At 41.4% G+C, this 21207-nt stretch overlaps 1 protein-coding gene across 2 annotated transcripts in view; it reads right to left on the bottom strand.

The window, feature by feature from the left end:
• Positions 1–21207, bottom strand: part of ASPSCR1 (ASPSCR1 tether for SLC2A4, UBX domain containing) — a 48797-nt gene that overhangs the window by 6022 nt on the left and 21568 nt on the right. The window contains exons 8-13 of one of the 2 annotated variants that reach the window (XR_008745531.1): positions 20133–20272; positions 17595–17676; positions 16647–16713; positions 15672–15734; positions 15306–15358; positions 2974–3098 (exon numbers count right to left, since the gene is read on the bottom strand). Coding sequence is in view for 1 of the 2 variants with exons in the window: in XM_055794063.1 (XP_055650038.1) it covers positions 15306–15358; positions 15672–15734; positions 16647–16713; positions 17595–17676; positions 20133–20272 (405 nt within the window). In the remaining variant the exon portion in view is untranslated. The remainder of the gene's footprint in view (positions 1–2973; positions 3099–15305; positions 15359–15671; positions 15735–16646; positions 16714–17594; positions 17677–20132; positions 20273–21207) is intronic. The other variant, XM_055794063.1, reaches the window with a different exon arrangement.

Below are 21207 nucleotides of genomic sequence, written 5' to 3'. Positions count from 1 at the left end.
AAAGCAAACTAGCAAATGTTGACATTTACCCAGAATTAAAAAAATAACAAAGATCTTTCAACTTCGGTAGTTAATATTTCTAAGGTCAATAATAAGGAATGAAGGGTTTAGAGAAGGAAACTCAGAGATCTAAAATACAATTCAAGGATTACACCAACAAAAGTTACAATAAGAAGTTCAGATAAAGGAAGTCCCTAAAATAATTAATTGGGCAACCCATTATTAAGATCAAGGAATCCAATTAAAGGAGAGAATTTCAATGACTTCTTTGGATCAGTTTTAACATCAGGGAGACTTGGAGAAGGGCAACTGTTCTCGATCTGTAACAAACCACAACGCGGGTAAGACCCTAAGCAGCTAAAAGGACAGAAATACCGAGCCATGTCAGTCATTGCCACCACTGAATCACTGACCAGCTGGGGGTGGAAATAACACCTGAAGATTGCCTAGTCCAAATCCCTCTGCTCTGCGCAGGGCCAGGGAGATCAGGTTTCTTTGGACTCACAGTCCCACTGGTTCAACTGAGGAATCACAAAAGCAACTGCAGGTGAGCAAGGAGGGTACCTACCTACAGAGCTTGCTCTGCCACTTACAGCAATTACAGCATGACACCACACCCTCAAAGAAATTAAAGCACCAGAAAAACTGGTGCTGGAACTAAGCAATACCTTAACAAGCACTACATCACCATGTCCAGATGGTACATCCAAGTGTTCTCAAGGGACTGCAGAGTAAGAGATTGAAAGCTTCATGCTAAAAAGAGACACTGCAGCAAGCACGGGCTTGTATTTTTAAAAGGGTTTGAAGGTGATATGTAGAAGATTAATATAATATCGTGTAACCAGCTGTATCAGTAAGGATTCTGAAAGAAAAGTATCATACTTATTACTGGAATACCATCAGTATAATATACATAAAGAAAAACTAGTCGAAACAATTATTTTAAGCTTTTGGAAGGCCTTATACTAAGAGACTGGTAAAGAAACCAAATCATCATAGTGTAAAAGTAGTAAGTACTGTCATAGCCAGAAACTGTACAGAAAGTGTTGATTAATGGTCTGCATTTACCCTGGCAAAACAGTAACACTAAATTTCTCACCTTAATCCAATAAACAAATAAATAGCTAAATGCAAGCAACTGCCCCTCTTTGTATCATCATTAATGCATACTTAGGAATTGTGCAAGGCAGACTGCCTGCTCCTGAGTTTTCCTGAACCTCTGTTGCCACCATCAGCACAGTCAGGATACTGTAATGACTGTCCTTGGACCTGATCCAGCCAGCAATTACTAGAACTCAAAGGAAATCTGATCTTCACAGAGTTGTCTGTGGATTGCTACCTAATACAGAGACCAATAAAACCGTATTAACGGGAGGCAAAATGAAACAGCTTCACCTATCTTCCTGACTACAAACTTAAAATGAGTATGCGGTATTAAAAATGTTTTGACACTAATCCAAAGGCTGTAGGAGCCTTTCACATACAGTACGGCCTACATCATATTAGGCTGCTGGAGCATGAGACATTCATCAGTCTACTCCAAGTCTCAACTCCTGCTAAAGTACCCAGGCATCTTCACATCCTTGAACTGACATTTTAGCAGAAATCATTATTTATTAGGTCTTTTAACATTTCATTCCTCAATCAACATGGCCTAAGGTTGCCTGCTCCAATCACAAAGACAGCTCTCCATAAACTTTTTTAATTAAAAAGTACCAGACACTGTTTAGAAACCCCAGAGAAAACTCTTGCAAGAGCTTTGATGTTTCCGCTGCATTCGTCTGAAGGGATCCCTCTATTTTGGAAATGGGTGCCTTAAATAGCTCAGCTCCCCCCCCACACACACACACACAGTTACACTCAAGCCCTTTTACACACAACATCCTTTTCATGCCAGCTGCAAGTTGGAAAATGAGGTTTTTGTAGTGTGTTAGTGTTGGAATTTTTTAATAACCTCCCCTCTCTTTTTTTCCCCTCCCAACCAATTATCTTGGTAAATAATTAACATTCTGAAGGAGATAAGTAAGCATAGCATCTCAGAGCTCAAAGCCCTTTAGTTCAAAGCCCTGCCCTTTTCTCGTTTCCCTGCTGCCACCACTGAAACTTCCTTGTCAATCAAGCTCTGGGCACACACATCAAAGCTTCATGTGGGAATGGCCCCAAGGGGTCAGAGAAAATTCATGGCAGGGCCTGCAAGAGGCACAAAGAGAAAAAGAGTGAGAAACAGAGCAAGAGCTAGACAGACACACTCAACCACACAAACGCACAGACAGAATGTGCCCCAATATAAACATCTACCCTATTTACTCACAGGTTGACAAATAACCATAGTTCCAAGTTTCAGGATCCACATCCACAACCATTTCCCACTGCTGGCAAAACTTCAGTCCAAATGTTTCAGTTCAAAAATCTTTACATTGAAAGAAACTTAAAGGAACTAGACAGCAGCTCACCAGTATACAGAATGCAGCCTCCCTCCCGTGGCTCATTTCCCTGCATCCCTACCCTTTCCTGGGGTCAGCCAACACAGGGTACCATCTTGCCAAATTTACATCTAGTAAGTCCTTTTTCTTCAATTCAAACAGACTACTGGCTCATTCATACAACCCTTTGTCTAGCTTCCTTTGTGCAGAATTCTCAGGTACCATCCCAGTTTCAGTACTTACTGAGGGCTTAGTACAGAAAGCAGCTCGCTACATCTCACCCATCACCCCAGGAATTCTCTGGCCAGTCACTGGCAGGACATAAAACTGTCTGAGATTTTTTGGTAACAAAAGTATTTAAATCAGCACCAATTTCACATTTTAAAAAAAGCCAGTGGAATGATCCCACTGGCCAAGGAATGTCTTGGCACAAAGATGAGAAAGCTTTATTAGCTACAGTCCAGGAAAACATACAAACCCAAAGTTGGAGCCTTTAGTATTCTCTAACACTGCTAAGAACGCAAGGATCAAACACTGGGCAGACCAATACCTGAAAACTATACTGTCAAGTCAGCTGGTATTTCCTCATTTGTGGTTGTTCCAACGCATATATCAGTCTCTCTAGAAGAACTCTGCAGTTCTTAACCTCACTGTACAGGATTCTTGTAAGAGTATCTGTGAATCAAACCAGATTTAGAAACCTCTTAGACTCAAACTGAGCCTGTCAGGTTGACCAAAAGAATCATACGCTGTTTGAAACAAATATTCAAAAAACTCCATTCAGTTATATGTGAAGAATTACTACAATATGAGTGAGTCAACAACTAGTTACTATACTCAAATATCCAGCATTTCTCTTCCTTACTCCTTTGATTTCCAGCCAAAGATATGATGCCATTCTGACTAGGAAAACAGATGCTATAAATCTATCAAATTATAATGTTCAAATCACACTCTGTATGGCAGATTTATGAGATACAGTTAAGATTATCATTTTTATTGCAATAGCACCTAGAAATCCAATTGAACATGGTGTCCCATTGTGCAATTAAATGTATGTAATAAGCAGCAACACGCAATATAAATAAAAGTGTAAGACAGTATGAGGTTTTGGGGTTTGGGGGTGGGGTGGTACAGATGAAAAGCTGAGACCTAAAGAGATTAAATAACTTATTCAAAGTCGCACAGGACGGCAAGTAGCAGAAACGAGAACTAAGCATATAAGTCTCCAGAGTCCCATCCAAGGCCTTAATCACAGGACAGCTTTCTTCTGCAGGGATCAGAAAGTCACTGATGAGGCAAGAAGTGGAGGAAGCCAATGTCCTCCTTATTGTCCTCCCCATTTAAGAAGCATCACTGCAAATGACCAGCTCCTCAGATTTTAAAAAGATCTAAGTAACACAGCTTCATCAATTTACTTAGTTACAGTTGCTGAAGTTTAAATGAATGCTTTCCATTTCTGAAATCTGAAGACCAGCCTGTTACTCAAAGCCACATCTAGTCTGAAACTATGCAACTAAGTAACTGAAAGTTTTATTTCAGACAAGCACAGTGCAGTTGCTCAGACACCATAGCGGTGAGCGTGGTTTATAACAGCAGGGCATCCTGGCTGTAGAGTGGTATACTGGGGCTACTGCATCTTGCATTCCATGATAAAAATATCTACACTAGAACAACATTCCCCTGTGAATCCAGCTGCGATACACCAAGAGAAACATTTCTGCTTTGTTTTACTGCATGTTTTAGTAACTTGTTCTCTAGAGCACAGAAAAGATTTCAGGCAGGACCCTCCCCAAACAACGTCTCAATACGTCCTCCTTCACTAGGTATCTCCAGACATACATATTCAAAAATATGCTAGAGTACTACAAAATACATACACTATTACTAGGCAGTTATTCTGTTCACTGACAGAGTGACGCTTTCAGACCAGACAGAGACTGCTGTCTAAGGGGAACTTGCAGCTGCCAGATTGAGAAGCATTCTTTCCGTTACATGATCTGAAAAGATTAGAGTGCCACAGGTCTGCTGTTAGTTTGATGTTAAAAGATGAATAAGAAAATAAGCACTTCAAAGGAACACACGCATGGAAGGAGAAACACAAGCTACCAACATGAAATACTGCATAGTACACACACCCCAAACACATAAACTAGCTCTTGGAAAATTCAATCGGAAAGCTGGTGGATCAAAAGCTTCTCCAGCAACACTGCAGAGCATCGCTGAAACAGAAATAAACACTACAGTCATGGTGAAAGGGGCAAACTGACTTAGTGGTTCGTGTTTATAACCTGAGAACAAAGCTGCTCAATGTGGACTGCAACTGCCAAAGATGATGGATATTCTGCAGCCAATACGGAGGAGGTCTGACCCAGCTAGAGCAGGGGGCCTTTAAAATTCATCAGGCAAAGATAAGATTTGAAAGCACTACTCTGAGCAAGCTACTTATGAAGGAATCCAGGTATAAAGATCATTCACCGAGCCCCTGAGCTGTGATCAGCAAGATCTGGCCTCCCAAACTGACAGTAGAAAACATTTTGGGCAGAATTTCCGCTCTAAACCCAGTCACACAAGGCAGGCGCTCATCTGAAGCACCTAGCCTTACTCGAAGTCAGCAAGAGAAGCAAGTATGGACAGACTCTGCAAGCACAGTTAACAGACCCCACAAGACAAACAGGAGGTAAGATTGCTACCAAAGTCTAGCCAAATGAGAAAATCCTGAATGGCTAAGTAAAGGGCTAAGCCTTCATACAGGAAAGGAGAATGCCATCCTCTGGGCTGGATGAATTTCACTATTAATTACAATTTTCTTTGCTAGTGAGTGGAATAACCACAAGGCTTGCCACTGGAAATACCTCCGACGGACTGACTCTGATGAAGTAGTTTTTCCTGAAATTGCATTCAGACTCTTGCCAAAAGCAGAGAAGGCTTCACACTGCTCAATTCGTAGCTGCCTTTGCTGAACAAGCGTGCCAGATGTATTGCCCAAACTGGCATTAACAAATAGGATATGGAAACAGAACCAAAGGCAAAGAAAGGAACAAACAGCTCCTCTGGATTTCTGCCCCACAGTATACGCCAGAGGAAACACTCGGTGCACTCTAAGATCTAATTAGAAGATCTAAATATTTATGTGGAAGCCTGTGGATTCCTTTAGCTCCTCTGAAGACAGATGATGGCCTTCTGCCCTCTTTGCTGCCTTGACTTTTCCACTGGCTGGTATTCTTACTTCCTGCTAACTCTTTCCTAGCATTAACTCAGCAATCAATAATTTTTTTCCACTAACACACCCCAGATACGCACTAAACAAGTGCCTGTTTCTGGGAGGAGAAAGAAGCAAAGAAGCAACTCTGAACAGCTCAGCTAGCCTAGAAAAACACAAACAAGCAACTAGAGCTACAAGGAACCCAAAGCCAAGTGCTACAACAGGGAAGCCTGCAGCTGATCAGTTCTGGAGAGCACAACATTATAAAACACTTCAAGGGACATGAGGATAAGCAAGCCAGCAAAAACAGCAATAACAAAAAAAATCAAAGCAATGCCTTGAAGTCTTTATGGGTTCCAAAAACTCCACATCGCTGCCAATCTCTGTGCTCACTATACTGTAAATACACACATATTTTGAGAGAATTCACTTCAGACAGTTCCTTCAGCCCAAGTATCTTGGCAAGCAAGTTGACAATATTTGTCTTTTTTCCTGTTTTTGATTGCAACGTAAAGGTTTTCCCTTCATTGTAAGCAATCAAATTTAATGACTGTGGTTCCAATCTTATCAGCTTGAATTGATTGAGAGGGTGGAGAGCACAAGTGTTGATAATATGGTACTCCACCATCTGCAGTGACTCCTGTTATTGGCTTCAGCACAAGTTTCAGTCATTTATAAATATTTGAATGCTCAAATGTGCTCACATTACTGCCTCAGACACTATCCACTTTTTCTTATAGACAGCACCAAGGCAGCCTACAGAGTGGAGGATAGCCTTCTCCTAACTTAAGACCTGGAAAGCTAGGAACAATTCTGTGATTCCTGTCTGACATTGGACAAGCAATCGCAAATAACCAACGCCCAACCATATCACAGGAGAAGCAACTCTACCCTCTATGCTAGCAGAGGGTGGGGTTGTGATACCATCAGAAATCGTGCTGTCTCCATGACAATAAGTTCCTAAAGGATCCAGGCTGGCAGTGGTCAACATCCAGAGCACTGTGCCTGACCTCAAACAGGCTTTGCCTCTGACAGTCTCTGCAAAGACTGTAAGTTTCTAGAAAATACCTTTGAAGTTCATCAAGAGAATTCCCATATCCTTGGAGGATGCTGCTAAAACTCCTTATGTACCAGGGCATTTCTCAAAGAAAAGGAGAAAACAGAAGGCAATTAAGTAGCCCGTGAATAAACTGAAGGGAATAAATAATTGGATGCTTCTCTGCCACAGTCTTACTTAAAAGTAATAACAACAGTCCACTTAGGTTTTGACATGACAGCCTCACATATTTACGGAAGTTATGAGGTAACCTAGAAAACCAGGACTGCACCATGCAGAAACCATGAGGCAACCTCTACTCCTTTACTCTTTAGTTTTCTTAACTATTTCTCATTTTCTGTTTCTCAAGAGTTTAAGTACCATATTTGGGGGACAAAAATGTGAAAAGCCCCTGAGAGCAAAAGGAGTACAAAACACATTAAAAAATGGAAAAGCATTTACAGAACAGGGTAATTGGAAAAAAATCTCATGTTTGAAAGTTAGGAATTCTAAGGCCCATACAATTTCAATTATAACTCACAGTTATCACTGATATAATTAGATTTCAGTTCAATCTTCCTTATGATTGCCTTTGCTTCCTCTGAAAGTCACTTTATTCCTGAATAATGAACACAACACTCCAGAGGCGTTCTACAAAGTGCCTACAGTCTACCTCTATGTTATCTTCTGCTCAGGTAAGATGTGCATGAAAGAGTGAACAGCCTGATAATATGAAAGTTAATGTTGAAAAATCCAGAACAGTGTAGAACATGGTGGTACCTGTTTTAGAAGACCTGTTTTGAAGAGAAACACAGGCTTCTAGTCATTTAAGAAATATCCCATTAAAATCAAGTGTCAGGTTACATGCAGGCATCTTTGCAAGGGAACCACTCAGGTGCAAAGCATTCCAGCAGGCTATTGCTAATACTAATGACACAGAGCACCTGGCACAAAAGCTGTAAATTTTGGTAGTTACATAATATAACCTGACAGCCTTGAAGAGCTGTACTACTAATAAAGGTAACCTCCCTCCTCAACCTTTCACATGTCCTCCAAAAAAAAAAACAAACCCACCCAACAAAACCACCTAAAACCACCCCCAAAAAAACCACCAAACCTCAGAAAAGCTTGAGAAATTAGCTGCTCTATTATTTTACCCATGCTCCCTTTTCCCTACGATGTCCACAAGAACTGCACACTCCACTGCACTTAATTCACATTTGCATCCTATGTACCAAAACACAACATTATTCCAGAACAAGCTCTCACACTATGGAGATGCTGAGTAGTGGTAGGTCACCTTAGCAAAAAAACTCCTCTTCCACCAGCCCGAAAGCCACACGTTTTATGAAATACCTTAACCATATGCCTCCTCTCTTTACAAAGCAGCTGTCTTTTCATCTCTTTCCTTCCAGATAATGGGAACAGAAGGGCAACTCTGTCTAGGGTACAAAAGGATTCCCTTCCACAGACCACATGATGCCTGAAAGGGGCAAAGTCTTCACCTAACCCACCCATACAGAGCCTGACCCCAGCCACTGTGGGACCACGCACCAGAGCCAGCTATGCACCCCCAGCTCAGCAGTGAGCACAGATACTGACCCACCTGGGCTTATTCCTAGATGGAAGATTTCATAGTTTGGAAGGTGATGCTAGAGAGCAAGTGAGAAGCGGTGAGCAAGTCCTGTCCCGATATCAGAAATACCACCTCTCTTACTCTGGTCTGGGCCAGCGACATTTGTACTGAGGCTCAGGCAAAGCAGCCCTATTAGTAACAGCCGCCTACAAAAAGGGCATCCAACAATAACACAGTTGCCAGGGGCATGAAAGCCAAGGCAGCTTCCGCACCCATGTCTTCCCGGAGAAGAAAGCCCCCTTCAGCCACTGCCAAGCACTCAGATCTGCAGCAGCAGAAGGCGAAGCCTCACCAAGCAGGAGACGCGATGGCATGGGGCCTTCACTGACTCAAGGCAAAAATTAAAGATGAAAAAGGATTTACACTGGTAATGGGGAGCAAAGCTTCACCCAGAATCAGCCGACCTAAACTGGGGTAAGGCACCATCCTAGTAAGTTAGAGCACTGTGGTCTCGGACAAGCAGTACGGGTAATCAGAATGGTATGACAAGTTCTCGGCAGGAATTGTTTTTTTCCTGTTTGATGCTTCATCCAAATAAAATGTTTATAAACACACAGAATCATTCCTGCCAAAACAGACCATGACCTAAAAGGGCTGAAGGGCGCCAGGCTACACAGCCACTGGCATTAAACAGAGCTCTTGCAATCTGCAAGCTCTTTTTACATAATAGCCATTTTACACCCAGCTGCATCAAAGGCTTCAATGCACATGCTGGTGTGCCCTTCCCCCAGCACACATTCCTGGCAGCACAGAAGCCACTACCCCACAAATCTAAGACTTTAAACAGACAGTGAAACACAGCCTCGTCCAGGCACACATTTCTTTCTGCTCTCTCTCTTCACCCCGCTTTATCCTTCCAAGTCACCTCAGCACCTTGCAGCCTTGTTCCATCTTACACTTCACCCTGAATCTCTTTGCTCCTCAAACAAAGCATTTTCCCTGCTGTTTCTTGCCAATCTAGTGACACATGTCTTCCCTTATTGCTAAACCTCTACTCTGCTCACCTCATTAGTGTTGTTAACCTCAAGCATTTGGGTAAAATCATGCACTCATTTCCAGTGCCCTAGGGCCCTGCAGCCAAGGCTAAAGACTCCCTGAATATAATTTGATTAAAAATACGTATTTAAAAAAAAACAAAAAACAATGGATTACAAAAATGCTTTGGTTCTTTCACCATCAACTCAGTTTTGCAAGTCAGCTGTGATGAATTGGATGGATTTCCTTAATTCTGGGAATAAACTTTTGAAAACAATAGCATTTGGGAATGTCACACCACATGTACAGCAAAAAAATCTGTAAGGTTAAATATCTATAGCTGCATACACACTTCCAACCATCTGAGCTTATCCCCATAGATGGGCTATGAGAACAGGCTACAAGTATACTACAAGTATAAACTTTGTAAAGTTTATATACTCAGCTGCAGAAGGGAAAAAAATACAAAACTCAAAAGTGAGTTCTTTATAAACTCACCATGAACTTCAGCAAGGTCTCCTCCAAAAAGAGTTTGCTTGGGTCCATTGGCATAACTGCATCAGCAAACTGTTGTACAGTGTGCACAACATATGTGAACAAAACCTTTACTTTCACGATGCTGCCCTTCCAGCTCAAACTACATCCCTGAAAGGTTATTTTCTTCAGCCCATCACTACCACCCATTACAAGATATTACCAACCACTTCAATTTGCATGTTATGAAACTCTAATCCACTTCAGTGAAGACACCTGTGCCTGCAAATGCCCGTTATTTAAAATGTTTTTGTTTATCCAAGCCATGTAGAATGGAATAGATAGCAGCCCAGGTGACAGATGTGAGAACAACTGAGGCAGCAGTCTCTTCAGCTGACTCAGCTGTAACCAGCAGCTATGCACCCACTGTCTAAATTACTCAGATTAAGTTCCTTTAAAAGAACATCTACCTTAAGGTTTTCAGCAGAAATGTCTCAAGAAAGAACAAAAATTAGTACACAAAAAAAAAGCTTCTGCAAGACACCTGGTTAGGAGGAGTTTGCAGTGCCCTTATTGTTTCACATACTCATTTTCCATTGCCTATATGTGTCACCACTTGCACAGTATAGAAGAACACATCTCATACTTCGCATCTTTTTTTCCACACATGTGAAATGCTACACAGGATGTCACATAGCAGAGGAAAATCTAACTAATTCCACTGATCTTATCAGCTGTTTTCTCCAGAACTCTGAGGCTCATACAGTCTGTTTTTTTTCTTTTTTTTTTTCCTCCTTAAGATTAGAAGAATTATATATAAAATAGTTCTACTAATGAAATCATAAAGCTGAAAAAAGCCCAAAAACTTAAACATGTAACAGGCAGTAAAGTCACAAAGGCTTAATTATTCCAGGATATTCAAAGAAACAAGTCATATACACCAGTTCAAACCCTCTGCTACACATGAAATTTTGTGTACCATTTCATGTGTATTAGTCCATTATCATTCAAACTATAGGGTAGTTGAGTCCACATAGGAATTGTTGTTGGGTCCAGTACACTGCCAAGTTAGCCTGGTCAGTCCACTTCCAGCAAGACACAAGGACATGAGAACAATTGTACGTGGACCAAAAGCCCATTCAGCCCAGCCAGTATCCTGTTTTTAACCGTGAGCAGATGCACAGAAAAAAGCATCCTTGCTCTTTGCTTATAGGTGATATTTTCCCCTAATACTATGAGGTAGCAATGATTTTCAGTTCAAAAGCTTCCTGACATGGTTTCTGTAAATTTAGAAAGTCTCTCAAGTAGATATTTTCCTTGAACTCATCCAAATTTCTCTTGAACCAGTATATACTTTCAGTATATAGCACCCTGTGATAAGGAATTCCATACTTCAGTTTTCTGTTGCACGAACAACTACCTACTTCCATCTATTCTAGTTCCTGCTTGCCTCACTTGATGCCCCTGTCTTGTACTGGAGAGACTAAGAAATCAACCCCTTCCAGCTTTTCCTTGATACGTTCTTTCTTTTCCAGTCATGCCTTTTGCAGGCTGACAAGCCCTAGCCTACTTGCCTTTCTTTATGCAGGAACCATTCCAGATCTCTGATGAGCCTTATTACCCTATTCTGCACCTTTATCAGTTCCTTTTTAAGGTGAGAGACCAGATCTGCACACATTATTCAAGATGTGAGCAAACCCTGGTTTCATAAAATGTCACAGTGATGTTCTTTGTTTCATTACCCATTTCATTCTGAAAACTTTGCAGGATGGAAAGGAGGTCATTTTGGGTTTGACTACAATTCAGTAATGAGCTGATGATTTCATCACCTTAAGACTTTGCTTCAGAGCAGTGACAATCAACCCAAGAGCTCACTGAGATACATATGAAGTTCAAATTCTTTTTCTTTGCACACATCACCACATTTACCTACGCTGAACACTGGTTAAGAAGAAAATGCCAAGTCATGCAACTGTTAAGCAATGTGATTAATAATCTCTTCATAATGTCATTTTACAATCCCTAAAAATACTTCAAGCATGAGATTTTACTTGCTTTCCACATTTGGCAAATAATTGTAGTGATTCTGTATACTTAAGATTATCCTTAAAAAAAATCCATTTTTATTTACTTATGCCCAAATTCACAATCACTTTCAAATTACAGTTTAATTAGATGACACTGATTACATGCATTTAAAAAAGAATTCTTAAATCAGGTATGGAATTGCCACCCTTAATCTTAATTGGATGTTGTTGTGATTTTGTATTGACACAGAGGAAGTGAGAAATGAGAAAAGTGATTCCTTAGAACAGCCAGTTTGCAGGAGAATTCCCAGCTTTTGAGCACCATATCCTGAACAGTCACAGTTTCATACTGATGTCAAGGCTTTGCACCTTTGCTCTGTGACACAGCAAGCACTTCAATCTCAGGGAAGCCACTACAAATTGAAGATGTTCAACACAAAAATTGACCAGGTTCTTCATCAAGTTGTGGTTTCTGAAGGAGTCTAAAACACCAGGCTGTAAGGCACCTCGAAGTCTTTACAGAGCACTAATTTAACACATTTTTATGTTTCAGGTTGCTGCCGTGAGGAATGAATTCCACAGTAAATGTCACAACTAGGAAACTGGGAAATTGCCACATGTGTAACAAGCACAAGCAATGGTGCCAGGTACAGAACAAAGACTTTAACACACCAAATTAAAATTCCTGCCATAAAGTTTCTGATTCAAAGACAGGGAGATGTTGTTTATTTCTGTGGTGTCTCACTGAACAACTTATGTCCCAGGAGACATCAAGAGAAATATTAGATGTATGATGAGAAAGATAAAATAGAAGAACAGTATTGTGGGGCAGGCAGGGGGTAGGCAACAAGGGGCAAATACAGGTAAGCAAAGGATTTTGAACTTTATTTAGAAGATAAACCAAAGCTAACAGTGGAGACCAGGACAGCATCAGAGGTCAGATCAATAGGAAGCAGATGTAGGTCAGCAAAAAGAGTGCTGCATTCAAGTCCACTGAAAAGGCAGAGAAACCTCCTTTTCTTTGTGGAAATAGCATGGTATGCAAAGGATTTAGAACCTAACTGAAAAAGAAGAAAAGAATGGTCACAGGAGATTTTAAGGTGGTACGGACAGGCACATGAGCGGACAGGGTATTTTTCAACAGTGGCAGAAAACAATGGAAGAAAGCAGTGTCAGAAAGGTAAGTACCTGGAATTCAAAGAAGTCACAAAATATCCAATAGAAAATGAATGGAAAATAGGACAAAGGTTCATTACAGAGGCAGATTTTGAGTCTCCAGCACCTAGGGTGTACTTAAAACAAAAAAAAGTGCCCATCTTATAAAAAAATTAAGTAGTACCAAAATTTGGAAGTCCATGAGATTCTAGAGGAAGATGTGGCATATGGGGTGGGGGAGAATATCACTTCCCACAGAGACACTCTAAAGAAATCAGGACATTTTGTAGGGACAAGTCTGAAGGCTGAGACAGGAAATATGAGAACACATCTCAGCCAAATCTTAGAAGACAGAAAACCACTCATTTTATGCAGGGGACCTCTGTTGGCAAGAGCTACAGAGACACCATGCTTTGGAATGATGAAAAAAGCTTTTCAAAAAGCATGTTAGAAAATGTGTATAAAGGAACTCTAGGTGAGGGATGTGCTCAGACATGACAGCTTAGGAGGAAAAAAAAAAAGGGGGGGGGGGGGGCGGGAGGAAAAACAAACAACACCCCCCCCAAGACAGAGAAAGGCTGAGAGTAGCATGCACGTGCCATGCCAGACCAGTCTGTGCTAGTCACACAGGCTGCTTCCCTTGCCTCAGAACTGCTAACAAGTACAGAACATTTTTTATTATCTGCTGTTCCTCTGAATGTTTTCCACATGTATCACTAGCAGTGCAACCATGGCCAGTTTCCCCTTCATGGGATTTCTCAGAAATCTAAAGACAGGATTTGTCCCTTGCATTTCCCATCATGGTTACCGTGTGTGCCTTCAGACAGTGTTTTGCATGGCAGACATGGGTGAGATGGCAGTCAGAGGAAGCTGGGAGAATAACCTTCATGCCCAAACAGCAAAAATCTCTCAGCTTAAAGACACAAAGTGCTTTCCACTGGTGTTTTCATTATTAATTGAAATATACAAAATGGCTTTGAAAATAAAAATCATTCTCCCCACCCACAATGACATCATGTCTTACCAACACATACACTGTCCCATTCCTGCCAATGGGAGATGCACAGCCACACACACCACACATGCAAACAGAGGCCATGGTCAAGTAGGGAGTAGGAAGGCTGACAGAGCAGTCCTCAGGCTGTGAAGCTGGGTGGAGGCCAAGAGCTACTGCACAGCAACCCCTGAACCACAGAATCAAACAGGGCCATGATCCCCAAGAGGCACAGGACTCCCTAGGAAGCTAAACCTGTCACAGGCATGGTGACAACACAAGGAACTCCAACATCAACAAAACCGCTCCCAAAACTTCAAATTTCAACAAAGAATTCTTAGCAGGGTATTAGGAAGGGGAAAGACTTCCCACTGTGAATACAGAGATCCACACTTTGCTTCCCTGAACATTCAATAGTCTAAAAGCAGCTGCACGTGAATCTCTTCCACATGGCCTGATCAGGAAGTTGTGGAATTTGGAAAGCTCCATTACAAACAACTTCAGAGGCATGCTAATCCCTACCTAATTCACTGTGCTGCCTGAAAAGTCCCTTTCTCTATCCCTCTCCCTGCCACAGCCCTTCTGCTCCCTTGAGGGCATCAAGCAAAAACTCTCACTACAGTCTGCTTGACCCTTTACCCTTCAAATGATTTCAGTGCATCATTCCAAAAACATCCATGAAGTTCTGAATAACAGCACATTTTGAAGAGGGTGAGTCTGGGGCAAAGACACTGGCAAAATCACTCAATCAGTCTCTTAACACGTGTGTGATTTACACAGCCAAGAGCCTCTGGCCAGAGACTTCAAGACCACCTTATCTGACATTTGTAAAAAATCTCCAGGAATCCAGGAATCCAGATCTGAAAAACTAAATTTCAGCCTTTGAGAAAAGTTACACATAAGGAGTGCATACTCCTCAATGCACAAGCTGGCTTAAAATAAATTCTCATATAGTGATTATCAAAAAGGTCAGATTTTTGTCTAATATGGCCTCTAGCTCCTGCTGTAGAACTTGAAAGCAGTTACTTGTCCAAACCCAGTCTCACATCTCTTACTATACTAGTCCAACTAGACATGTAATAAACTCACATTAGTTCAGCACCTGTAATAATGTTTCAAGGTGAAATACAGTTCAGATTTTGTAAGGCACTGAGTTGCATGCATGAAACAATGTGAACCCCCCAACCCTGCCACAATATGCCAGTGCATATTGTTGCACAAGGTGGACCTCTTCTGGTGAAGAGCTTGTGCTCCAAAACACCTGGTTCCATTAGTCTTGGCTAAGCAGAAGCCTACAGGGATCACAACATTACACAGCTTCATTTAAGAAGGTGAAGGGGAGCAGCAAGTCAGAATCACAGAGCACATATGAGTCCTTACCTCAAAGAGCGTCAAACTTTCATCGTTCAAGATGATTCTGGGAGGTGCAATAACTGAAGTTAAAAAACAAGTTACAAAACAGGACCACCCAGCAACCAAAACAATAAATACAGCAGGTATGTGAGGGATTACTGCTCTTTAAAGGAGTGACACATTCACACTGCCCACACACAGGCTTCTTATTAGGTAGAAACATAATGTGGCTGAACAAGCAGGTTACACCTTCTCTGTGCTCCGAGGCTGTATTTAGGGAAGGAATTCCTCCCCAGGTCATACATACCTCGTGGCATCACAAGATCCCATATGCACCACAGCTAGGAATCAGCTTTGTAAAGTAAGGCCAAATATTACCAACAGCACACTCACACAAGTAAAACGGCAGGTCTGTATCTGCAAGGTGGCTTCTTACAAAGTCTCTCAAGATGCCAACTATGAAAAAAGGGAGAAAGGTTTGCTGAATTACATTTGTTTCTCCAGACAACAGGGAAAAGGCTAACTTGTAACAGCAGAACGGCTCTCTACAATGTCTGTAGGCTGTCTTTTCCTCAAAAGAACACTGTTACTATTACAAATATCCTGAAGAAAACCCAAACAAACAAAAACCACTTAGACATGCTGGTGGTCCCTTAGCAACATCTAAGGATGCCAGTGAAGTTCTTTCTAGGAAATCCAATAGCAGCTGCAAGATTTGCAGAGACCAGCCAGGTGAGATCTGGTAACCAGTTATTAGTTCTTGTTCCATACAAAAGTATCAAAAAACTTGTGTGGGTAACCATCACAGGCAGCCGAGAGTAACAGGATCTCCATTAACAAGAGTAAGGGCTACTTGGCACATGGTCTGACCGCCTTTTGTGAACTGACAAAGGCAGAAAGGTTCGTCCCCTGTTATTACAGTAGGTAAAGCTTCTTTTCCTTCTTCCTGGTTTTGTTTTGGATTGGGGAGGGTGGGGGTGGGGGGTTTTCCCCAAGCCTTTTTAAGCATTAACATAGAAGTGTTCAAACTTGTCTCAGTAACATGCCATTTGGACACAAACAATAGGATATCTAATGGGACAGTTTCCTGAGTACAATTATTTTGCCATCAAGGAGCCTGCCAGTTTCTGTCAAGTAGTCCTGGAAATAAACTCCCCTTAACTAAGTTAATTACCCCAGATTCTTTACTCGTCCCATTCAGGGGCCCTACAAAGACAGTGTAACTAGCTACTGCTGCTTTTTCAGAGCAGTGTTACTTCCTTGGACAAAAGAAAGATCTGTCCAGAGCCCTCTCTTCTGTCATGCAACTAACTGATGATGAGAGAGGTCAGCTGCAGCTAAGCAGACTGAGGCGGAGGATGCTCTTACCAGTTTCAGTAGGACAGAAGAACCCCTGTAGAACATGACGGTCTGGAAAATGGACTCTCAACACCACCTAAGTCAAAGGCAAAGTACATTAGGTCAATTGTTTATGACTGTTCTGTAACACCTGTCCTTGGCTCAGGATTTGTGAGCAAGTTTGGTGGGTTTTTTTCAAATGGGAAGATTTGAGGTATTAACTCTACAGGAGTAGAATAGCACACTGGCTAACAATTACTGTGCAGCTCCTCAGAAAACACGGGCTCTCTGGCTTTCAAAGGCTGTAAGAGAGTTGATCTTATAGAAATAGCCTGATGCACAATGCAGCAGCACTTACTGAGAGAGCAGGAGCTCCCTGTGCTAAGTGATACACAAGCAAAGCAGAAAGTCACCCATGGACAGGTACAGACAGTGTATCAGCACCCTGAAGTGTCCACAGCAGCAGCAATCCTTCTGCCATATGTCAGAAGCAACTCATACCATTCTATTTCCAGCACTGGTCAGAAAGCACTTAACCTGGGAACTTTCCCTGCTCCCTGCCCCCAAGTCACCAAAGACAAAAACTGCATTAGAATCATATTTACAAAGCAAGATCTCCAAACTGTAACACCTTATCATTTAAATTGTAATGAGATACTATCAAAATGTACGAGTCTACAGAGGAGAGGCAGATAGGAAAGGTCAGTCATACAGACCAATGTGTGCACAACATAAGGGTTTTGAAACATCTGGAACAGAACAGGAGGAACCATATTGCCTGCTACTCAACCATATCATTACAGGACAGCTGATTTTACATGGTACAGCTGTTATGCAAGTCCCACAAACAATTAACAGGGACAGGAATTTGCTAAGTCTTCCGTAGCTCAAGACCCTGTGGACCACAACTGATTCCCGAAGTTACTCAACCCCCGAGTCTGGGCTAGCCAGAAGGACTGGAAAAAGAACAAAGGTTACCTTTGAGTAACGCTCTATTTTTTCCTTCAGCTGAGCCTCCCTCAAAGATTTTGTCATCAGTGAAGCTTCTTCCAGGCGTTTCCTAGATACACAGGAAGAAGACAAGCTGTCACTTCTGTAATTTTAAGTTTTTATTTTATTAAGAAAACAAAAGGTCCAAGAGGGGCTGATGGGAAATGTTCAATTGTTCAAAGTATCCATCACAGCATTTTCCCTACCTCCTGTGGTTCCTACGCCAAAATCTCATATACGGAACTATTGAGTATCAGTAATAATACTGTATAAAATTACTCTTCTTGTACAAGTTTAAAAATAAACTCACTATAGCAGATGCTAGAAAAGATACTAAGAAGAGCAGGGGGATGTTTGTTTAGACTACTCAAGAAGAGATGGACTTATTAATCCAATAAAACAGATATTAAAGTTGGACATGATTACTCCAGAGAGAGAGAAGAGTTACTGAAGCTGAAAAACAATGCTGCCACAAGAAATTAATGGGTATTAATTAGCAACAGGGAAACAAAACAAAAATTATATGTTTCAGATCATTCAAGAACAGGCACTGTAGACTGGTGTTTTAAAATGAGTAGTGGATGCAAAATATAAAATAATCTACCTGCATTTATGATGAAAAATTCAAGAAAAGTTACATATATGTTTTTCTGCAAGTAAACAAATAAGCTTAGATCCAAAAGATCCCATGTTCAGCTTTAGTCCCTTTTCCTTGTTTGCACTTAATTTTGAATAACAGACGTACCAGGCTAGATTTCTGGTGAAAAATTTGATCATGTAATTCTGCACAACTATTTGCAAGTTAATCTCTTATGCTTATACTTTGAAGGATCTCTTTCTATTTTTAAGAATCATCAAGGTGTCTCAGGAGCAGCTGGTGAATGAAACCACTACAGGTTTATTCACCAACTGTACCCAGAACTGTCAGCTGGTTACATCACATTCCAAGATGCTGTGGAAGTGCCAATTCATTCTGAAAAGCAAACACACAAAACTAACCCGCTCCATTCCTTCTTTGTGTACCAACTGCTGATTGATACCAATTCTCAGCTCTTCATGAAGTCAGAATTAAATTTTAATTGCATCTAAAATATTGCATTGTATGCAGCTAGTTTTTGGTAAGATTCACCAGCTGAGATCAGAAGCCAACTGGTATCGGTTTCAAGTGAAACTTGCCTTTATTTTTATCCCTGGCTGTGAGGGGAAAAAGGATAACAAGCATCAGCAAATTTGGAAATTAGGTCTTCTTGTGAGGGGGCTGTATTCCAGTAACCCCCAACCAAATGATCCTACATTTGTACCACTAAATACTCCAGACCCACAAGCAGCAGAGCAATTTTCAGGCCAATCTGTGTACTCATGTGGATTTCAGTGGCCTGTGGGGGGGGGAAAAAAAAAAAAAAATCAGCTCTAAGTAAATGGTTCAACTCTGGCTTGGTTACAGTGTAAAGTAGGCTGTTCCACAGTCTCCAAGAATGCTTGTAATGTTTAAAGAAACGTTACGATCCACTTAAAGGAATTTAATTTCATGATAGTTTCAAGGAACATACAAGACAGCAAAACGCTGCCGTGATAGGGAGGCTACCTGAATTTTTAGTTCAGAACTGGCATAAGAGTACAGTAGAAACATTAATTTGACAGCAAGCTACTTGAACAGTGAGACGCATAGTTACTCCAGCTTCCTATACTTCTTCCCCTCTTTGTGTGTGTTCCAATGAAATCATGTCTTGATTTGTGGCTAAGCTGGATTTTGCTTTATTTCCATTCGGAAAATATCTCCAAGTTGGCCTTTTCTGATGAGGTCTAATAGAAGGTTAATTCTGTTACTTAAAATATAAGGTGTTTCCTACTGGCTGAAAATGCTACTGGATACTATTGAAGTCAGTGGGAGTTACTCTTATGAAGCTGGCAAATTGCATTCATATATTTGTCCATCACAAGTTACAAATTGCATCCATTCAATTCCTAATAGTTAACATGAAATCAGATCAAAACAGGTAGCAAGAGCTCACTGCTTACTTTGGGCCTCTAGCAAATAAGAGCAGATCTAACACAAAGGCTGTGGCTTCTCTTTCAGAAGAGAGGACAAGGAAAGAAAGAGAAAGAGGTGGGGTGTTAAGTGGTTTTGAATAACTCCCTGAAATGCAGAACGTGGGAAGGAAACTTTCTCTTAATCCTTTTTCAGTGAGAGCCCACCTCTGACTAGCTTGAGGGTCTCAGATAAACTTACCACCACACAGGCATCACAGACACTTCGTGATGAAATTTTCAACGTCCAAATGAAACCATTATCCCATGCACAAATGCTCAACCCACTCACGCAAAAACATAGGTTCTGTCACAGAAACAGGATATAGCCCCTGAACTCAAATGGTACAAAGGGTAGAGATTTCCAGTGCCAATCATTAATTCCACACCCAGTAACATATCTACAATCCAGAGATCACAGCCAGCTAGTGCATAGTGTCACTGTGCTCCACAAAAGGATAGGGAGCAATCTCAGCTGCCAGCAAAAAGGGAACTTGCCTCTCATTCTGCAGCTGTGCCAAACGTTTCCGTACATCATCCACTGTGACTTCAAAAAACTCATCAGGAAGCTCTTCTGGGTCAGCAGGAAGCGGTTCTAGCAGGTCTAGGTGACATACAAGTGGTTCTCGTTCTACAAGCTTTGGCATAAAAATAAGCTTTGGTTAATTTTACATGCATTGCTTTGCTTATGCTATAAGGTTCCTGAAAAAAGTAAAAGGACAGTATCTGCAAACTGGAATGCAATCACTAGTGTGAAATTCATGTCACTAAGATCAGAGTAATGATATAGAGGTTGTCAGTGTTGTCATTCTTTTAAGCTGAAAAAGCTTGGGACACAATTCCTCCCAACAAGCAGTAGGAATCCACATTGTCAGATGAGCTGCTCTCCACTGTCCATATAGCCATATAGGAAGCCCCGGATGATAACCTCAGCAGTTACCTAACTTAAGGAGAGAGAACTCCTTTCCAGGCAGTGCCTGTGGAATCTCGTCACTTACAATTCAATGATACTTTGCAGATGAGCCATATTTCATAGCTAGTAACATAGCTGTTACGAGCTTGTTACAAGTACTCAGAAATTACTCCTATCCCAAGACCACAACCTACCTCTCTCTGCTCTGCTCCAAACCTCTCTAGGTATGTAACCACTTCCTTACCATTCCACAGGCAGCATACAACTTACACAGGTGCTGCTCTTCATACTACAGACTATAAACTGCCCTTTAAGTTCTTCAGCTGCCACGCACTCCTGGCTCATATCGTATCTTCTGTTCTCTTTGCTCCACATTTGCTTGTCACAGAACAAACGGCACTAGTTCCCAACCAGGGCTCTCTCCATTTCTTCTTACTCTAGAGAGCAATCCTGTTTTGGTATGGTAGTTTCTGACCTGTTGAGTTCTCTGAACTGAGCCACTGCAGGGTTTCATTGTATGCATTTCAAATTTTTAACCTGGCTTCTGGTGTGCAGAAAGCTCCCTTAGTGAAAAACTCTTGTTTTGCACTCACAAAGTACGGAGCACTGAAATCAGCCTTTGTTGCAGGCAAAGCAGACAGAAGTGAGGGAAGCAGTTCA

This window comes from Falco peregrinus, chromosome 2 (assembly GCF_023634155.1).
Source record: "Falco peregrinus isolate bFalPer1 chromosome 2, bFalPer1.pri, whole genome shotgun sequence".
Taxonomy (NCBI): Eukaryota; Metazoa; Chordata; class Aves; order Falconiformes; family Falconidae; genus Falco; species Falco peregrinus.
This window is presented reverse-complemented; position numbering and strand designations above follow the sequence as displayed.